This window comes from Candoia aspera, chromosome 7 (assembly GCF_035149785.1).
Source record: "Candoia aspera isolate rCanAsp1 chromosome 7, rCanAsp1.hap2, whole genome shotgun sequence".
Taxonomy (NCBI): Eukaryota; Metazoa; Chordata; class Lepidosauria; order Squamata; family Boidae; genus Candoia; species Candoia aspera.
The window spans coordinates 45,334,375-45,354,775 of NC_086159.1; the positions used below are offsets into that span (position 1 = coordinate 45,334,375).

Here is a 20,401-nt window from a genome sequence, read left to right on the forward strand (position 1 = left end):
TTTTGTTTGTATTGAATCATGGGTAACTTTATCCACCATAGCTTAACTTTACCAGATCCACCAAAAACTTCCTATTTCTACTTAAGGCCTCTGTCCTAGGCAATGCATATAAGAAGCTTTTGTGGTTGCTTCAGGACAAGAAGCTCCACTGCTTGCTTTATAAATCATATAACTAGCATTCTGTATATGAACAATCTGCTTTATAATGTTTCTTTTGATATTACCGGTGTCTGCTAACTCAACATTAATATGAGCATCTTTCACCACAGAATAAGTATGGCTGACTACTAACATTTGTTAACCCTCTCTCACTTCTAACAGGATTCTAGAATGGATATTCATTTTTCAAATCCAAGACAAACAGGATAGAAAAATAGTCAAGATTTAATTTAATGCAACAGATACCTTGAGTATTTCATTAAAGCCAAAATGTTTATCCATTATTTGTTGTTTTTCGGATTCCAGAATAGCACAGCATATAAGAAGGTGGAAATTCTGACAAGGCAAATCTGTCCACATCACCTAGTAAAACATTCAAAGTTGCTGATGAATAAAGAAAAGAATCTGGCCATTCTAGTAGAAGATAGTAGTCTTGTTTTAGTAATCAGAATCATCTTAGTAGTAATTCTTTTGTTAGTAGAACATTATTTGGCAGAAGTTTTAGTTTTCTACAATAATATTTTCAATTATGTTTATACATCGTGGTATGAAACTTGTGTTCCTTCCAGAAACATTGGATTCCAATGTCCAGTTTTCTAAGCCAGGGTTTTTCAAACTCTGCTTGTGCAACTCTAGGGCTCTGTGAAAAGTTGATGGGATACTATGAGACATTCTACCTCCTCACACAAAGGATAATACAAACACAATATTTTTTTCTGTCACTTGGAGCTTTGACTCTTGATTCGGGGTTCCAGGAATTTTTTTTTTAAACGAACAGATTCCACAGCATGAAAATGTTTGAAAATCCCAGATATAAGCCATTTCTGTGCACATAGACACCACAAACTATAATGTCAGCAGAGGGCAAACCATGGTTAAACAAACTGATGTAGAAAAAAATATAATAGAATGCTTCGTACTGATATTTCAACTACTATCTTGAACATTCACTCAGGAAAGAGTCAACATGAAACTTAGTCCAGATTAAACATGTATTCTTAAATGCAGTAAACTAAAAAAAAATTGAGATCAATTAATGTATTTTATGTGCTGTTCCACAGCTTTCCATAAGAGTCTGCAATTTTTTTTCCTTAGATACAGATGAAGCATCTCCATCTACCAGAACAATGAAGTATCACTGTCTTCATAAAAAGTATTCCTCTGGTTTTGTCAATTGGTTAATATGAAATGCACAAATGAAATGCCCTCTATAAACAAACGTTTTAAACCTTTCTTCTATTAAAAACTTTGTTTAATCATGGATGTCTCATCTCTACATTTTTAATGCAACTCCATTCATATTTCTATCCATTCATTTTCTAAGTCATAATTTTGGAAGTTAAAAAAATGAAGGTAAGGATTTTATATAGGATTGTTACATTTTGCTCTGCAAAATCATAGTAGGTCAGGGCTATAATAAATCTTGCAGATGCTTACAACATCCAAATGACGCATTAATACTCCAAATCACCCATCAATACTCCAAATCCCCCTAACACACTGTTTCCATAACTCTGGGAACCATGCCATGCAAAAGCCTATCCTGGCTGTCCAGTTAATGGAATTTGCGTATCAAAGGTTTTATGGTTTTATTGTTGTGAGCTGCCCAGAGTTGTATTCTAAGATGGGCAGCCATACAAATCAATAAAATCAATAAAATAAAAAAATAGAATAAAAAAATAAAAAATAAAAACACTGCACTAGCTCATCTCTTAAACTTTATAGTATGATATAATATAATAAATGCTTCCATGCTTTATGTGTGTATGTGTGTGTATTTGATATTGATATTTCAGCTGAATCATCATTCAGTTTACATGTCAACTTAACACTGATTATAACTATAATATCCAGTCACCAAATTATTTTTTTTCTGGAAACTTAATACATCAGGAGAAAAATAGTTGGCTAACTTTTAATTATTGATTCCATTAAAGGCTATGGATATTTCAAAGTTGCTAGTTCTAATGAAAACCTTATCTCTATACTTCATAAGCAAGATATTGTATTTTGTATGTATAGTTCATTTCTTATTACAGCTTTTTCTGAAGGCCCTGACAAGGAAAAAGGCAGAGCAATCAATGTGCTGTTAGCATCAGCCATCTACAACTAATATTAGATATTTCTCATGAGACTTAAAAATTATTACATGGGAATATATGTTACTGAAAGTCAGGGAACCAAAACCAAACACTGGCATAATAGGGTAAGTAACATATGCCGTCAGGAAACAAAACTGCTTCAACATGGCTAAGAATGAATTTGTCTATTCTTTACTAGGAGAGAAAACAAAGAGGAACAGAAATCCTGAGAATGTAAAACAGAAATGTCTAGAAACAAACATTCAGTGAATGAAGTTTAAATATGTTTGATAGTTTCAAGATACATAATTAAACCAATCTTTAAGATTTCTCTTGAAAAAGACCTAACTATGAGCCATTTTATGAGAGATTTTAGCACTCCATATTTTCATTAATATTTCTCATGTTTGCCCCTGAACATTTGAAATCCTGGAACTCCTTGTCCCTTTTTATTTTCTTTGCAGTGGATATTATCTCATCTCTTTCTGTGTTCATCTTGCAAAATGTACAGAAGATGAGAAGGAAATATAATTTCTCATTACATTGGCCATCAAGTAGTGGGGTACACTGTTGGTTTCCAAGCAATAAGGCAGGCAGGTCCTCCTTATACTGCTAATAATGGAGTGATAAGAAAAGAAACAGAGACTATGAAGCTGAATTACCAGGGCAAGGGTTTACCTTTGTCCAATTATCTTACTATAAAAGGACTTGCCCAGTTGAGGCCACAATTTTATGGCCCCTGGGGCACTATTCCAGAACCCACTGAATAGATTAGATTTTCTTCCTCCAAACGCTTAAAGATCTGTAGCCATTCTGTCCTCAAAGTACAGCTCTAAGTCAGGAGACAGAAAAAGGAAAGGGTGGTAATGGTGAGTCAGAAGAGAGTTAGAGCTAAATAATGAATGTCCTCCACCAGGAGAAAAATAGAGTTCTTCAGTGGGCTAAAGTATTTCTCTCCCATTGGGTACAAAGGAAGCTATTCCTCCTTTAATTCCACTCTGCTGAATTGGGAATGTCAAAGGCAGTTAATTAGGAGCAGGTAGGATTGCTCTGGCTTTAACAAAAGTAGAACATCATCAAGTTATCAATAGTACTATTGCCTTGAAAAATCACATCTAAAACAAGAGAATGTTATTGTGTTTGAAATGAGAAATTGGGGGAGGAGAAAGAGCCAAACAAGAGTCAACATAAAGTAAGCTTGAATACATCATTAACTAGGATTTGCATCAATTTGACTAACAAGGTCAGTGATATATAGCAGTTCTCTCAAATAAATTTCTATCCCATTTGGTGAAAAAAGAGAGAATTAATGGGTCATTAATGTGTAACATCTGCAACCACCTACAAGTATCCTACCATCAGCTGGATACATCATTGGTTCAAAAAAGGTAAAGGTGGCTTCTTATTAAGCTAGAGGAAGGTGGAGGACTTGAGCACTATTGATGACTTAGACAAAGAAGCAGGTAGAACCCTTATCAAATTTTCAGGCTACACTGAAAAGGGAGAGCGCTAAAGACACAGAAGAATAAACATAATAGAAATGGACACTGGAATGGATCAAAATGAAATAAAGAAATAAATGCAGTTTTATATTTAGGAAAAATGCTTATTTTGATACATATTTTAAAAAACTCAGGTATGAACTGTTCCATAAGCCATTCATCATTCCATGAATGATTATGGGCATGACCTAGAATCAATAATATGTTATAATATTGTACACTAGACATCAGATCCAAGGATAAATGGCTGTATTCCCACCATCCTCTCTCTGTAACCTGATCCAAGACAGAGTTGTTCCAAAAGGCAAGAATCTTTCCAGCTTCTGCCTTCAAGTAGATACCATTGTTATGATTTCCCTTTTACATGATTAAAAAAAGCTAAATTGTTATTAGTTCTCCAGGATTGTATAAATGACTTGTTTTTGTTTGGTTTTGAAAGAGTGTGTTGATCTCAATGTATATATAAATCTTAAACTTTTCTTTATGAAACTCCCTAGTATCTATATCTTGGGTGTCCTCCATCTAATTTCTACACCTTTTACTGTAATACTGTGTATGTTCTAGTTTATTCATTTTAATGATAAATTTATTTTTCAGGACAGCAGATCCCAGTGCAGCGGATCTCGGCATGTTGGGGGGGGGGCGATTTTGATTGACTTTGGACTGAGTGGTACGGTTGATGACAGGGAGTGATGAGCTCCTTGGACTTTCGACCCCGGTGCCAGAACCTCCCTGGACGAAGGGTCTTGGTGGGGAGGCGACAGGTGGGAAATAGTCCAGAGTTTGGGCGTGGGTCACCCCCCAACCTGCCCAGAGACAGCAGGCAGTTAAGAGGGTCCCTCCAGTGTTTGTGTGGTACTCCCCTCCGAGTGTGAGAGACACGGGGGAGTCCAGAGGTGTGTGGTTGTGTGTGGTTGTAAGAGTGCTTACCCCCTGTGTGAGAGACAGGGGGGCAGGAATGGATGGGTGCCTCCCCATCGACCAGTGAGAGAGGCTGAGAGGGGGCACAGGGAGAGTGTGAGGAGCATTGGCTAGGCTCCCACAGCACCGAGAGTGTGATCTGGTGTGCTGTGAGGCCGGCCACCGCCCGGCCATTGAGTGAGTCTTGGGGATGCACGAGTGGAGGAGGAGACCCTTATTTCCATCCAGGGTTTCTGGAGGTCTGGGAGTGGAGGCAACTGGGCCTGGAAATTCTGGGGGCTATAGGGCGGGGTGTGCCATTGAGGTGGTGACGGGTCGGGGATGCTATGACGGGAACTGGAGGGCGGGCCATCTTCGGGGAAGACGCCCCCGGTGTCTGCTACCAGTGGCGTGTTCCGACCTTCCGAGTTCAGACCCAGGCCCCGGAAAGCAAATCCTTGAGGGCCCTGGTCTCCGGCTGCTGCTCCTTAACGCCAGGTAAGTTAACAACAAGGCACCCCTCATATGCGATTTGATCGCAGAAGAGAGGGCAGACCTGGCGTGTATCACTGAGACCTGGCTGGGCCCATAAAGGGGGGTAGCCCTTTCGGAAATGTGCCCGGCTGGGTTTCAGGTGTGACACCAGCTGAGATACCAGGGTAGGGGAGGAGGGGTGGCTGTTGTCATCTGAGAGTCTCTGGTGGCCTTCAGGGGCCCTGCTCCACAGGTGCCCGGGTGTGAGACCCTGTTTTTCAAGTTGGGTTCCTGAGAACAGTTGGGAGTGCTGCTACTGTACCAGCCTCCCTGTTGTGTAGCAACCTCCCTGCCTGAGCTGCTGGAGGTCATCTCAGGGTTGGTGGTAGAGTTCCCCAGACTTATGGTTCTGGGAGACTTCAATCTGCCTTCCCTGGGGCAGGCCTCAGAGGCAGCTCAGGAGTTCATGGCTGCCATGGTAGCCATAGGCCTGTCCCAGATTATCTGGGACCCGACTTGAGACAGTGGTCTCACTCCGGACTTGGTTTTCTTGTTGGAGCAGTGGCAACGTAATCTGAGGGGACAGCTGCATCTATCCCCAGTGTCATGGTCAGATCATGCCCTGGTGGGATTCTCTTATGCTGCCCGGCCCTGCAGGGAGGTGGGACCCGTTCGATTGGTCCGCCCCCGGTGACTGATGGGCCCAGTGAGGTTTCAGAGGGAGCTGGGGGTTATACCAAGGATCTGCTGCACGGTCCAGCGGAGGGCCTGGCTGCTGCCTGGAATAGGGAGGTGGCCGGGGCCTTGGACAGGATCGCACCTGTGCGGCCTCTCTTGCCTCATCCAACCCAACACTCCCCGTGGTTCATGGAGGAGCTGAGGGTTTTGAAGCGGCGTAAGAGATGCCTAGAGCACCACTGGAGGAAGACAAAGACCAAATCTGACCGAACACAAGCTAGAGCCGCTATTAAGGCCTACCTTGTGGCGGTAAGAGCAGCAAAATGGCAGTGTTTCTCCGCTCTTATTGAATCTGCAGATTGCCGTCCGACAGCCCTGTTTAAGATCACACGTACCCTTTTGGGGAAGGTGGGCCCAGTGACCCACCTACAGGGCTGTGCGGAAGAGTTTTCTGAGCATCTGCAGGATAAAATCACTCAGATCCGTTCCAAGTTGGACTCCATGCGTGAAGCAGAGTCTGAAGAGATGCCGAGGGAACATTTTAGCCTTGTTATCTGGGAGCAGTTTGATCCTATTGGACCCAAGGAAGTGGACAGGATCCTCCAGATTGTGAATGCTACCACCTGTCAGTTAGATTCATGCCCCTCCTGGCTGGTGAAGGCAGCTTGGGAGGTGACGTGTGGTTGGATCCAAGCAATGGTAAATACATCCTTAAGTGAGGGAGTGTTCCTGGTGGCCTTTAAGGAGGCACTAGTGCACCCCCTCCTCAGGAAGCCATCGCTGGACCCAACTGTGCTGGAAAATGTTTGTCCAGTCTCCCACCTCCCCTTTTTGGGGAAAGTGGTTGAGAAGGTGGTGGCATTGCAACTCCAGAGGATTCTGGATGAAATGGATTATCTGGACCCCTTTCAGTCAGGTTTCAGGCCAGGATATGGAACAGAAACTGCATTGGTCGCACTCATGTATGATCTCTGGCGGAAGTGGGATGGAGGCAGTGCATCCATCCTTCCTCTCCTTGACCTCTCAGCGGCTTTCAATACCATTGACCATGGTATCCTTTTGGGACGGCTCAGGGAGTTAGGGGTGGGCAGCGTAGTTCTGCGCTGGTTCACCTCCTTCCTCCAGGGCCAATCCCAATGGGTAGTGATAGGAGAGGAGAGATCCGACCCTCGACCCCTCTACTGTGGGGTGCCGCAGGGTTCCGTTCTCTCTCCTCTCTTATTTAACATCTACATGAAACCACTGGGTAAGATCATCTGTCACCACGGGATGAGGTATCATCAGTATGCCGATGATACCCAATTATACATCTCCATCCCAGGTGAGGTAAGTGATGCAGTGACTGCCCTTTCTCAGTGCCTGGGGGCTGTGGGGGCCTGGATGGGGAACAACAGGCTTCAGCTGAACCCTGGTAAGACAGAGTGGCTGTGGATTGATGGCGCCTCACCTTCCAGGAAATTGTCATCTTTAGTTCTGGATGGGGTTGCACTGCCCCAGACAGATGCAGTGCGTAATCTGGGGGTTCTCCTTGACTCACGACTCCTGCTTAAAGAGCTGGTGGCAGTTGTGGCCAGGAGGGCCTTTGTGCAACTTTGGGTTGTGTACCAGTTACGCCCATTCCTGGAACAGGAAGCCCTCCAAACAGTCACTCACGCCCTGGTCATCTCCTATATAGACTACTGCAATGCGCTCTACATGGGGCTACCCTTGAAGAGTATCTGGAAGCTTCAGCTGGTCCAGAATGTAGCCGCACGGGCCATTTTTGGTGCCCCTAGGTTGGCACATATAACACCTTTGCTGCGCAAGCTGCACTGGGTGCCCATTTGCTTCCGGGTCCAATTCAAGGTGTTGGTTATCACCTTTAAAGCCCTACATGGCATGGGGCCAGGTTACCTGAAGGACCGTCTCATCCCCATTACATCGGCCCGCCCCACCTGATCATCCAGAGAGGGCATATTACGGACCCCGTCCGTAAGAGAATTTCATCTGGCGGGGTCCAGGAAACGGGCCTTCTCTGTAGTGGCCCCCACCATTTGGAACATCTTGCCCCCGGAGGTGAGGCAGGCCCCTTCACTCCTGACCTTCTGGAAGGCCCTGAAGACTTGGTTCTGCCGTCTCGCCTGGGGTGGGAAAGTGGGTAACCATTCTTGGGGGTGGCTCACACCCTAGAGGCCCTCCCACCAGCTTGGAATTTTACACCCTCTTGGATTTTACATTCATTTATTGCATTTTATAATAATTGTAATGGGTCCAGTTTTATGAGATTTTAACATTTCTGATTGGAGTTTGATTTTATTATAATCTGCCCCGAGTCCCACTTTTGGGGGAGATGGGCAGTAATTAAATTTGAACAATAAATAAATAAATAAAGTCTAGGTCACCATTTTGAGACTAAAAAAAAAAAAGGCAAAATCTTCTAACAGGATTGTTACTTTCTGGTGTGCAAACTGGCATCAGGGATACAAATGTATGGCCTGCCAGCACTTCTTTTATGTTTTGGCTTTTTGTTTTGTTTTAGCAGTTTGGGTGTGTGTCAGAAAGGATAATGTTAAGGAGCACAAGTTTATTGGTGCTTAATGCACCCATTTCCCCCCTTAAAACTCCAGATACCCACAAAAATGAGCCCAGGCCCATCTGCTTGATGTATCATGCCATGCCTGGTATGGCCTAAAGGACATTATGCACTGTTCATTAGGTGATCTCTTAAAATTGTATTCTGTGCTATTTTTATTTGTATTAATTATGCTATTAACAAATACTCCAGTAGTATATTTTTAAAAATTGAACATTTTAGTTAAACTATAATTCAACTTAGATACATTTCTATAACTGAATAAACAGAGTCACAAAAGAATTTTCAACTTTTTTTTGGAAAATAAATTATATCGGAAGAAAATATTGAAAATAGTTTGTTATTCGTTCTCAAGAATGATCATGTTTTCTGCATTTAAGCCAGTGCATTAGAATTTAAATGTTGCCATAAAACCACTACTTTTCTTACCTCCCATAAACGAAGAATATCTTGAAAACTAAATTCTCTTTTAAATCTTATTAGAAGCCATCGGAAACAAAAATAAAGATAGCCTGAATCTTGAGATTCTAAAGAAATGGGGGGAAAATAATTCATAAATTATGTTAGAAAGTTATTTAACTTCACAAGAAAAAGCAGGTAAAGAGAATGTATTGGGCAAAGTGATGATTCTATAGATAAACATAATAATTTATATAATATTGCCATGCCTCTTTCATTGTCAGTTCAGGACAAAAATCTAAACATTGCTATCCAAAGATTATTTGAACTATGGATGCAGATAGGCTGAAACAGTCACCTGATTCACATTTAACACTAGGGCACAATGCTTGCTTTAGGCTTAGAGATGCATGAACCAGGATGGCTTGTTCTACAAGCCATGATTAAAAAAACTTGGGCCAAAGTTATGCATGAAGCAGGTTGCCATCTAAAAACCAAAGACTCTTGAAAACTAAGAAAATAATTGATGCAGGAAAATGGTCTAAAGAAATATCTAGAATATATTTTTTTTAAAATTACACATACCCAAATAGTTGCAGAATCCACTATCTAACAAGCGAAGTAAAGTGCTTAGTTGAATTAACTGTGTCTTCATGCCTTGCATTTGCTCTTCAAAATTTTGATGCTTTATGAGAAACAAATAGAATACTTTATGTGAGTACTCAGAAACAGTGATAAGAAAATATATAAAAATGTATTTATGTCTAAATCTAATACTGGTCTTAACAGTTTATTTATCTACCACATTTATATAGCTGCCCATCTCATAATAAAGTGACTCTAGGTGGCTTACATAAAAACAATCATAAAATCCAAATGTTAAAAACTACAATTAAAAGACATCAACAATATTTTTAGTAACAGGATAGTGGAGAGAACTGATGTTAAAAAGAATACAGCCATCTTATCAAATCACCATTTCCTTGAGATCCCCAGGCCTGCTGACACAGCCATATTTTAAGGGACTTCCGGCAGAATATCAAGGCTGAAGTCAATCTCACGATTGATATAATAATTTAATTCAACAGAAACATAAATGATAACTATGGTAAGCATGGATACCTCCATCTGTTTCTAAATAAATTACACCGTATGTCCAAGTGTATTCACATATGGCTGTTCATATATGTGAATTCACCGAATTGATATACCTATACACTTTAAAATGTATGATAGCTGCCTTCTGAAAAGAATTGGGATAAATAACAATAGCAGATTACAGAAGTTAGTATTATTGCATGTATATTGGGCTTGATAAATAATTATCTGCATGACAATGAACACAGGATTTCATTGTGTATGCTGAATTGCTGGATTTAAATGGAAAAGGCATACAGATTAAGTGTGTGTGTGTATGTATGTATGTATTTATTTATATATGAAAATAAAAGGGTGGAACCCACACAAACTTCATTTATTCACATATATGAATGAATAAACTTTATGTGGGTTCCACCCTTTTCAGCAGAAAGAAAATTCCCATGGAGGAATTCTCAAAGGAAGGAAATTGAACCCTTCCTTCCTGTTACAGCTTCGCATTAATAAAGCTACTGTTACACTAGTCATACTGCAATATATATTAGGTCAAAATCCTTGTGAACATGCATTCAATGCATTACTATGTCTGATCTCAGGTGATACTCTAAGCATTTTACTCTATTATTATATAAATAGAATCCCAGAGCAGCTTACATATGCTTGGCAAAATCCAAGAATTCCTATCTACCAGTTTATAATCTAAATGACACCTGGGGAAATGGGTCAGGAGGGAAGAGAACAAAAAAATCAGGTACCAGTTCTTAAACTTAAATACACATTTAATAATGATCAACTAGAATGGAAGCTACAAGCATATTTAAGTTGCTAATTGAGGAAAAAGAACATCATACGACACATGCTACACAGTATATACAATCTCCTTTGCAGTGTGACTATACAGGTATAATTCAGAACATTCCGTCTGTTTCTGACTTCATATATTGCAGCAAATTTTAACACTTTATGTCTGAGTATACTACTCAGTAAGAAATATATTATGAAGAAACAGAGAAGGTGACATAAGGAAATAACATTTTCCAGTATTAACTTAAGAGAACAGTAATACAGAAGATGAAAATATTTACCATTTGATCCATGTACAATGCGAAGCACCAAAAAGCATCCACTTCATTCTCCATCACATACAAAACAGGTGAAAGTAAGTCACTCATTCCCTGAACATAACCTTAAAAGAAAAGGAAAAAATGAATTGTTGAACATTTGTCCTTTCTGAGGTGCCAAATTCTGGAACTAAGAACAAATCCCTAAAAAAAGATATACAAATATATATACATATAGATAAAGAAATAAGTGCCATTTTTAAAAAAAAAAAAACTTTCAGAACTTTTAAACACTTTTTTTATATGAAGGAGATTAAAGTGTTAGAAGTAATTATGCCTGATTAATACCGGACCTCTTCCATGGCAGAAGATTACAATATAAATGTACTAAAAGATAAATAATAAAGAAAAAAGAAATATAATAAAGGTATGTTATATTCTGCATTTTAAGATGCCATCTAATATATTTAGTCTTTTTCCCTGTTATTTACAGTGCTGCTCTACTTAAAAGAAATGTTGAATGGTAACATGATATCAAAACATGGGAATTATATTGAATCATATACTAAATTAGCAAAGATGACCATATCGTTTTAGACTAACATTAAATTCTCAGAAATTCTCACAAGTAGCAGGATAATGACCTCTGTTTTGAAAAGGGAAAAGCCTTTTCCCCTCTCCATAAAGAAAATTAGCTACAGAAAAAATAGAGGCTGTGGACTCATTTTCCTTTTGGCAAATCATGGATAGCAAAACATAATACTTAAGTTCTCACTTAAGTAGTAAACCTGTGTCTAGGTTCCATCACTCTAGATTTCAGATAGGAGCTTATTTGATAGAATGCTCCTCCACAAAAAACAAAAATACATGGCTTACAATGTTTATCTCCTGGGATAGTAATCAAATATTATTTCTATTGGCCATCAACAATATAAAAAGACCTCTTCCCTACACTAAATAAGTTTCTCCCTCCAATAAAATTAAGAAAAAAATTAGTCACCGTTGTGCTATCAGCCTGCTCATGGAGGAAAAATAACAGCATTGGATTCTGAGATGGTGAGTCTATAATCAAAAGCCCTGAAAGTAACCCTCTCCTTGTATAAAAAGCTCCATCTTATTTATCTCTTAATTAAAATTTTAAGACTGAATATGTCAGACTGTCTTCAAGATTAATTTCAAGAAATAACACTTCACAGGGTCAATACAACTATATAAAGCTTTACTTACCCAGATCAAAGTCATACATACAATAGGTCATCAAAATGTCATGAAGCAATATCAATCCAGGATTATCTTGACCCTCATAAAATTTGTTTGTTCGATCAGTTCTGTTTACATCCTTTTCTGGAAAAAAAAACACGCAGTTAATGCATTTTCAAAACTTGAAGCCTATGTCTTCAAATGTGCTGAACTTGAAGTAGCTGGCAAGACAAAGGCATTAAAACAGCTGTTAAGAGTATCTAAAAGGAAAAAAATATATTTCTGTATCAAATAGAATGATTTTTAATAAACAATTTTTCAAACACTTTCTAAATGTAACATTTTATAGAAAGTTCATGATTAAAATAAAAAAAATTCAGTGGAAGAAATCTTATTGAGATCTACTTAAAATACGTTAAAAATGGAATGTGACTCAAACTTTCTAGATATATGTTACTTTATATTTAATGGTAATAGAAAGATATGTCATCAAGTTTAAATTAAAGAAATTTTGCTGGGGATCTAATTGGCTGTTATGACATTAGATGACATAATTGGAAAATTCTGTCATATTACATTTGCTTAATTATTGCTATGCTTAGTTTTCCACTTAGTGTTTATATGCTATGCTTTTATGCTACTTTAATATACCACAGAATGCACAGTATCACCATCTGATTTTCAATGAAACCTATTGCAAAGAATTGTGATGTCTTTAACAATGTGTGTAGGCTCCCCCTGAAATAATATTTCACAGGGTTGGCATGCTCCAGGTCCTAGCACTCAAGCAGCAAAAAATCTTGCAGGACCCAGCAGACGTGCCATCTCTGTCTTGGTGCCTGTCTTTTGGAACAGCATTCCCCCTGAGATCCAGATGACTGACCCTGCTTCCCTTTTCGAAAGGCCTTGAAGACCTGGCTCTTCCCCCAGGCACTAGATCAGGAGGTTGTATGAAATTGTTTTAATTGTCTGAATGTATAAATATGTCCTCAGTGCAATATATTTATAATGTTTGGTTTATTATTATTATTTTTCATTATCTGCTAGACACCCTGAGTTACATGGCAAGTGGGCAACCATGTATATTGTTTAAATATATAAGTAAGCAAACAGAAGAACAGCCTCTTACAGAACTAGAGCCTATAAAAGAATGTCTGCATTTTCTAAAGTTCATATGATATTACTGTTTGATATTACACATACACATACACACAAACACAAAATTTAATTTAGCATACTGAAATAACCATTTATGTCGTAATAAAAATGCATGAATGGACTGAGAAGGCCATTGTCAGAATCCACTATCAAAGAGTTGACGAATCATTTGATCGTGTTCATCTGCCATGTTGAGTCAACACGTGTCAAGCACCAGAAGGGAGTGTGAAAGTACACTGTTTGGGCTAATGATAAGAGTCAAGGTCATACCAACCGAAGACATCTGGACTTGGCATGCAGGACTGTTGGAGCTAGGCGAAAAGGAATGTGAAGGGGGGTTCTGTCTTGCCTGCTTGCTTTTAATTAGGTAGGAAGTTTAGGTGGGAATCTTTAGTTGTGGCTTTTTCCTTTGTTCTGTACACATCTTCAATAAATCAGAATTCTGCATTTTAATTGATGCGTGAGTCAGACTATTATTGGGACAAGTGTGTCAGATTCTTACAGCCATTATATTGTTACTTTATATTGTTCATATCTTTAGGAAGTTATCTGTTTACATGGGAAGAGTGCTGGAAGGGGAAAAAAAAAAGACTAACTCGGATGCACTGAAATCATCTTTAAAAATCACACAATATATTTTCATCCCTATAATAGGAAAAACGTTAGTTTGTCTCTAATATTTATATTGTATGGAATTCTATACTTCTAAAAATTACCAATAAGACTTCTGTAATCCCTCAATCTATAGTTTCTTTTTTCTTGTTCTTCACTGACAGATTTCCACTGAAGTTTCATCCTAAAATACTCATCTCTGAAGAATAAAAAAAATCAGTTAGAAAGCATGATAAAGATATTGTGTAATTTGAAATATGGAGCATTTAAAAGAAAGCAAGCTAGTTCATATGGTATATTTGTATGTAAATAGTTGGTAGTTACTACTCTGCATGGGAATAACATTTACACTAGAACCCCAAAAGTTATGATTTTTCCAGTTTTTAGCCTGTATAACTCTTTAAGAACACAAAATATAACTTGACAATCTAGGGATGATAACATTAAATGCTGTCCTCCAAACACACAGCTTACATCTCACATGATAGATATCCCTATTCTAAAGCCTGGTTACACATATTTAGTTAAGGAATGGGCAATGTGTGGTCCACATCTCCTTTTGGGGCCTAAGAGACCCCACAAAACATACCACAGAAATTTGGCACCAAACCAGCAAATAAATGCATGCTTTACTGCCAATTTTTACCAATAGGAAAAATAAAATCAGTGTACAAATCACAGACGTAAAATACCCAAATAGAAAGAACTTCACATGTCCCCAAAATCTCAGCACTACCATTCATAATGTCATCACCAGACTGATTTAAGCCATCTTCTCCAATCCCACAGAAAGGCATGAAATCCAGCCACCACCATTTTGCTGCTTCCTCTTTAAAGATGTCATTACTGTTTCACTGTTTTAAAATATCATGCTTACATTTTCCTTTTCTGCATACTTGTCCTCTCGTCCCTAGTACTATTCCAAGGATAGTAACCCAACAGGAATTTCCACACTTCCTTCCTCAAAGCATGACAAAGCCCCTTGGGAGAAAAAGAAAAAAAGGATAAAGGCAACACTGGGTACTTTATAAGTGAAACAAGAAGACCAAGAAGTTCTATAATGGTAGCACTACCATCCTTAACTGCTACTATTTCTTTTGATTCTTGGCTCAAATTTCTGTGTTTCATCTCTTGTGAGGTAGTCAAGGTGATTCTCATACTCTCATGAGTAGGCTAATCTTCTACTTTTTTATAATATTTCTGATTTTAGTTTCCCAGGCTTAATTTGGTAGCACTGATTTACTAACAAAAATTAATAGTTTGGCCTTTCATCACTTCTTTTCCGTAACATCTCTCTCTCTAGCCTGTTTGTTTTTCCTATCTTGTGTCATCAAGTTTTAGACTGAGAATCTTCCAGGAGGAATATGACTTCCTATAGTTATCAAAACATTTCACTTCAGTGTTTTAAAAATTACTATGAAGTATAGTAACAAAGGAAGGTTTGTCTTTGCTTTGAAAGATTTAGGCAGTCATCCAAGTGGTACAGCTGTTACCAATGTTTTACTGCACATCTTTTTACTGATATTTCATCTGTATACTTCAGAGCACCATTCCTTCCTCAATATATCTTTTATATGAATGATACAAATGAATGCAAGTTACTCTTTATATAAAAATATAGATTTGGAAAGAAGTTAAACATTATAGTAAAGTTAGCACATTCTATTAGCTTCTGTCTTTAAGGATTGGTAGAATACTATTATTATTTGTTCTATGTATTTTTCACACTGTGTCTGTTTTTTAGACTTACATCCTATCTTTCATCCAAGAGCTCAAGTAGGTATACAGAGCATTCCCTCTCCATTTTTTCTCCATGACAATAATCACCTGAGGTAGGCTGTGCAGACAGAAACTGAGTGGTCCAAAGTAACTCAATGGGCTTTCATGGATGACGATGGCCTTGAATCTGGACCCATCACCAGTCTTAGTCCAACTCACTAAACACTATACTAAGCTGTTTAACTCCAAGGGATTCTTATTCCTGGATTCTGGCCCCTACAATTGATTTGGTAATAACCAGATGACCATCATATAATAATATAGCCCTTCTGGCTGACATCTATACAGTAATAATCTCTGAAATTGATTTTTTTTAGATTAATGAAAGAATTATTAACCTCAAAACTGGTCTTAAAATAAATTGCTTTTCCATAGTTTTAAAGGTCATTTAACATTGTTAAAGATTAATCAGACTTTAGTATTTCTAACTAGCTATAATACAAAGAAGAGAGCCAGTCTGGTCTAGTGGTTAAGGCAACGAGCTAGAAACCAGGAGACTACGAGTTCCAGTCCTGCCTTATGCATGAAAGCTGGCTGGGTGACTTTGGGCACAACCCTCTCAGCCCTAGGAAGGAGGCAATGGCAAATCACTTCTGAAATCTTGCCAAGAAAACTGCAGGGACTAGTCTAGGTAGTCACAGAGAATCGGACATGATTGAACAGCAGGAAAAAAAAATGAAAAGAATTCACACAATTTTTAAGAGGTAACTTAAGATATTACCCCGCTGAATATCATTTGTTTCATAGTGTCCACATTCAAGATTCTTCCTTCAGAATCCATATTCTTAGTCCACTCTTCAACTGATACCGGTTGCCTCCTGTGAGCTTCAGGTCGTTTTCCTAAATCAATCTAAGACATGTATCAAAAATCTGTTACATTATTGCCAAGGCATTAATTTTAAAACCACCAGAGATGAATGTCCTGTTATCAACTAAATTTCCAAGAACTTAAAACTCACTCGTGTAATGACTTCAAATCCTGGTTCTTCCTGTTGATTTATTTTTAGTCCTGGAATAGCATCACTAATAAAGTCTGCCATTTCTGATGGAGGCCGCTGCTGATTTGTTGAATCACTTCCTCGTAAACTATCAAAAATATAGTTGGTCACTTTGGAAAACCCTCCCATTGTTGTTGTATAAGGATCCTTTTTCAATTTCTAAGAAAAACAAAGGTAGAGTTTGTTTAGATGGATGAATGGATATATGAAGAATTGGTGAGATACTGTGGTGAAGACTAGGCTCATCACAATAGTATTACATTAAAATAAGGGATTTTTTTTTAATGAAACAGAACTAAGAAGCATAACTTGAATACTTGATCTAGAATTTGTAACTGGTACAGAATTCTGCTGACAGGATGCTATGTATCCCTCGGCAATAGCGCTGGCTGCCAATTAGCTACATAGCCAGCTTCAATATCTTGCTACTGACACACAAAACCCAGAATAATCTGGGTTTAAGTTACCTAACAGACCAACTTCTCCATTATAGGTCTACACAATGGGCAGCCGTAACAAATATCACACCTTAAATTAAATTAAATTAAATTAGTAGTTTGTAGTGCCACTGCCTCAGAATATTGTGTTGCAAAGTTACAAACCATTAATATGTATTTATTTCCTTTGGCTGTTTTCAGGACAGGACCTACTATGTCCATACTACTACATATTATGTTTGAGACCGGCTCCAGCATTATAAACATGTATATAGCTTTACTCTGTACTCCTTTTCTCCTGACCAACTGGCATTCTCTACATGCCTGACAAGGCTTACTGACATCAGCTCTGATCCGTGGCAAGTAGAATCTAGCTAATATTTGGTGGTGTGTTTTTTTTTCCCACTCAAAGGTATTTTCATATCTTTGTTTTAGAATTGTGTTCTATTCTTTCTTGAGTAACTGGGTTTTATGTACTTTATACAATATGTAATTGATACATTCAATTGTAGGTTTTTCAATCTGCTTGTTTCTGCTGTTATTTCCTGGCAGCAGGTTTCTAAAGAAGATTTTCCCTCTGTACTTCCCCTTTATCAATTTCCCATGGGAGGCCTCCAGTATCCAGGCCCTTTCCCTTAGCCTCATCTACTTTCCTAAGAGTTTTCTCTTTTCAGGTTTACTTATAAACCCATCCAATCTGGATGGGAAGGAAGAACATCTACTGTCTCCAAAATTGCCTTTTTCTGATTTTATGCCTGTACCCAAATCGATATTATCATTCCTTCACTTCTGCATGGCAAGAAAATCTGTCTCAAAAGAGTAATTTAGTGACTACCCCAACTACCATAGTTTTGATCTGATGCTTGAACTGTATAGTTGGTTTTGCTACCAATATAGTTTACTATGACCATAAGTGAATACTAAAGTCCATCTGCTTCCTGGGTTAATTAAACCCAGGACAAGTTCCATTCATCTTAGCCTATGTTGTTATTCCTGATCCCTTGGGGGCTTGCAGCATGGCTAAAAAAGGCCCCTTTCCCCTTTTGTTAGACCTGGATCTAATCCAGCCATCCAATCTTCAATTGGCCTTTTACATAATTCTGCTACCTATTCAAACTTAGTAAAAACGACTCTATATCCTCATCTTCACTCAACTATAGATTTTTGTATTCTTAATACAGGGTTGTCTACTCCCTCCTACACTAGAAGTAGAACTAGCTAGAGATGAAGACAATGTCAATGTTCCTTCTCAGAAGACGATGACTCCTTTCTTCTGAGAAGGAAAATAAGCTGCATAAATATCTCCCTTTGGGCTTCTTTCTCTCCCCTTTCTTTTTCTGGGTGACTTCTAGTTAAGTCTCTCTCCACTGACTTTCTTCCTCTACCCACAGTAAAAGATGTGCATGCTTCTCTTGTTACTGGTGCAGTGTATTTTTCAAAAAGTTTGTCCATGGCTCTGCTAGGTTGACTTTGTCTTCACCTTCAGCCTGAGAAGCTTCCAGTAAGGATCTGAAACCATTTGCTCTTCAGCAGACATTTTTGCCTTGTATTGCTCTGCTTGCTGGCACTGGGTATAGTCTCTATGATGTGTTTCCATCTCCAAGATAGTAGCAACTTTATAAAAGTATTTTGTAGGGTCCAAGCTCTTTTCTCCTTCTTCTGGCTCTTGCCTGGCTTCCTTGCTTCATGCACCAAGCTTATTCATGTATGTCAGTCAATTCATTCATTCCAAATTTCAGGGGTGTTTTTGGGTATGACTGGATAAAGGCTTTTTATAAAATTTATTAAGTTTCAAACTTTCTCTCAGTACAAGTCTTTGGCCTCTCTCCACCCCCTCCTGTTTATTTCAAGAAACTGTTATTTTAACTTAAACCTTACATTTAATTTTACCATAAATAATACAACCACACCAACCTGCATTAGGCCACATGTTGGTTCATCAAGGAGATTTTCAAAGGACTGTGAAATACTTCGGCAGTTCACAAGAATCCTTTTATCCTGCTCAGATCTGAGTGGAAAAAAAGCAAAAAGCTTATTTCCCTTTACTTCCTTCTATAATTCTGTTCCCTATTTTGACTAAGCCAACAATAACTATAAAACTGGCATTTGAAAAAAAAAGTTGCTACAGAAAATAAACTGACCACTACTTCCAGTTTCTGAAACAAAGCTCTATTATTTTTAATATTCCTGGGGAAAAAACTATTTTGTTATTAAAGCTTAAGACTTTTAATAAATGTTATCATTCTTAAATACTAACATGAGTCGATGCACTTGTGGCAGAGGATATGAAATTCAACAGAAGATTACATCTTGGCCTTCTGAAAATGGGACTGTTAATAAACAAAAACTGTGGTTTTCTAATATGGTACAGGAAACAAAAGTTGTACTGAGTCATGCTTGGCTAACTTATCAGAATGAAAAACCCTTAAGATAGCTACATTTTAATTAAACTTGCTTTCAGTAAGGTTTACCATAAATGAGAAGTACTTAACTTGCTCAGAGCTGTTATTTACGATAATGTTACTATGGACATATGGACTGCTCTAGTATCATTAACTTTAAAACAAACCCTCAAAATATTTATTCTTTCTCATTGACTTAAAGTTCTAATTTGGAACTAATGATTAATAAAGAAGTCTAACTGGTCAATCAGAGTACTCTATCATGTTCAAAGTTCTACTGGTGACTAATAGGGAGAAAGTGAAGAAAGAACAATGCTATCTGATTTTTCTTTAAAATGAATCACTCTCATTGTGAGGAGTAGGAGGAAACATAATTAGTCAGTTATGGCTGGTCAATGGCTGATTTTAAGCTTCTGCAGAGTCAGATATGGATTCAAAGTTCACTCCATCCAATAACCACACTTCTCCTTTTGCAGCATTCTAACGTCATGCTTAACTAACCGACTAACTGAAGATTTCTCAGTGTCAGAAAGAGCTAGCCAGCTACGGTCTAATACTCATCTACAATGAAATCACTTTTATTTCCCAGTTTTATTTTTCCCTGATAAGTTCACTAGAGGAGAAGCTAGATACATGCAAACATTTCATCTTTGGAGAGAGACTATTCCAGGGAACTCTAAAATGTCTTGTCGTTTTCCTGAATCATGTCAAATCAGCTACAGCCTAGAAGCTTTCTGCAATTATATCTTTTAGAATATGAAGCTGCTCATAGTACTGCATCCATACAAATAAAAAAATAGAAGAAGTTTGCCCTGGAGCAAGGAAATAACTAAGGAGGAGACTGTCTTGGGAGACAGAGAGGATTGCTTAAAAGTCTAGTTTTTTACAAAT

General features: G+C 38.2%; 1 protein-coding gene across 3 annotated transcripts in view; it reads right to left on the reverse strand.

Annotated features, from left to right (window-relative positions):
- Positions 1-20,401, reverse strand: part of TBC1D15 (TBC1 domain family member 15) — a 41,420-nt gene that overhangs the window by 2,719 nt on the left and 18,300 nt on the right. For 2 of the 3 annotated variants that reach the window (XM_063309105.1, XM_063309106.1), the window contains 10 exons: positions 19,023-19,116; positions 16,633-16,830; positions 16,395-16,523; positions 14,772-14,875; positions 13,999-14,093; positions 12,152-12,268; positions 10,949-11,049; positions 9,351-9,450; positions 8,796-8,893; positions 406-522 (listed from right to left, as the gene is read on the reverse strand). In XM_063309105.1, the coding sequence (XP_063165175.1) occupies positions 406-522; positions 8,796-8,893; positions 9,351-9,450; positions 10,949-11,049; positions 12,152-12,268; positions 13,999-14,093; positions 14,772-14,875; positions 16,395-16,523; positions 16,633-16,830; positions 19,023-19,116 (1,153 nt within the window). Of the gene's footprint in view, positions 1-405; positions 523-2,918; positions 3,073-8,795; positions 8,894-9,350; positions 9,451-10,948; positions 11,050-12,151; positions 12,269-13,998; positions 14,094-14,771; positions 14,876-16,394; positions 16,524-16,632; positions 16,831-19,022; positions 19,117-20,401 lie in introns of those variants that run through there. The other variant, XR_010068349.1, reaches the window with a different exon arrangement.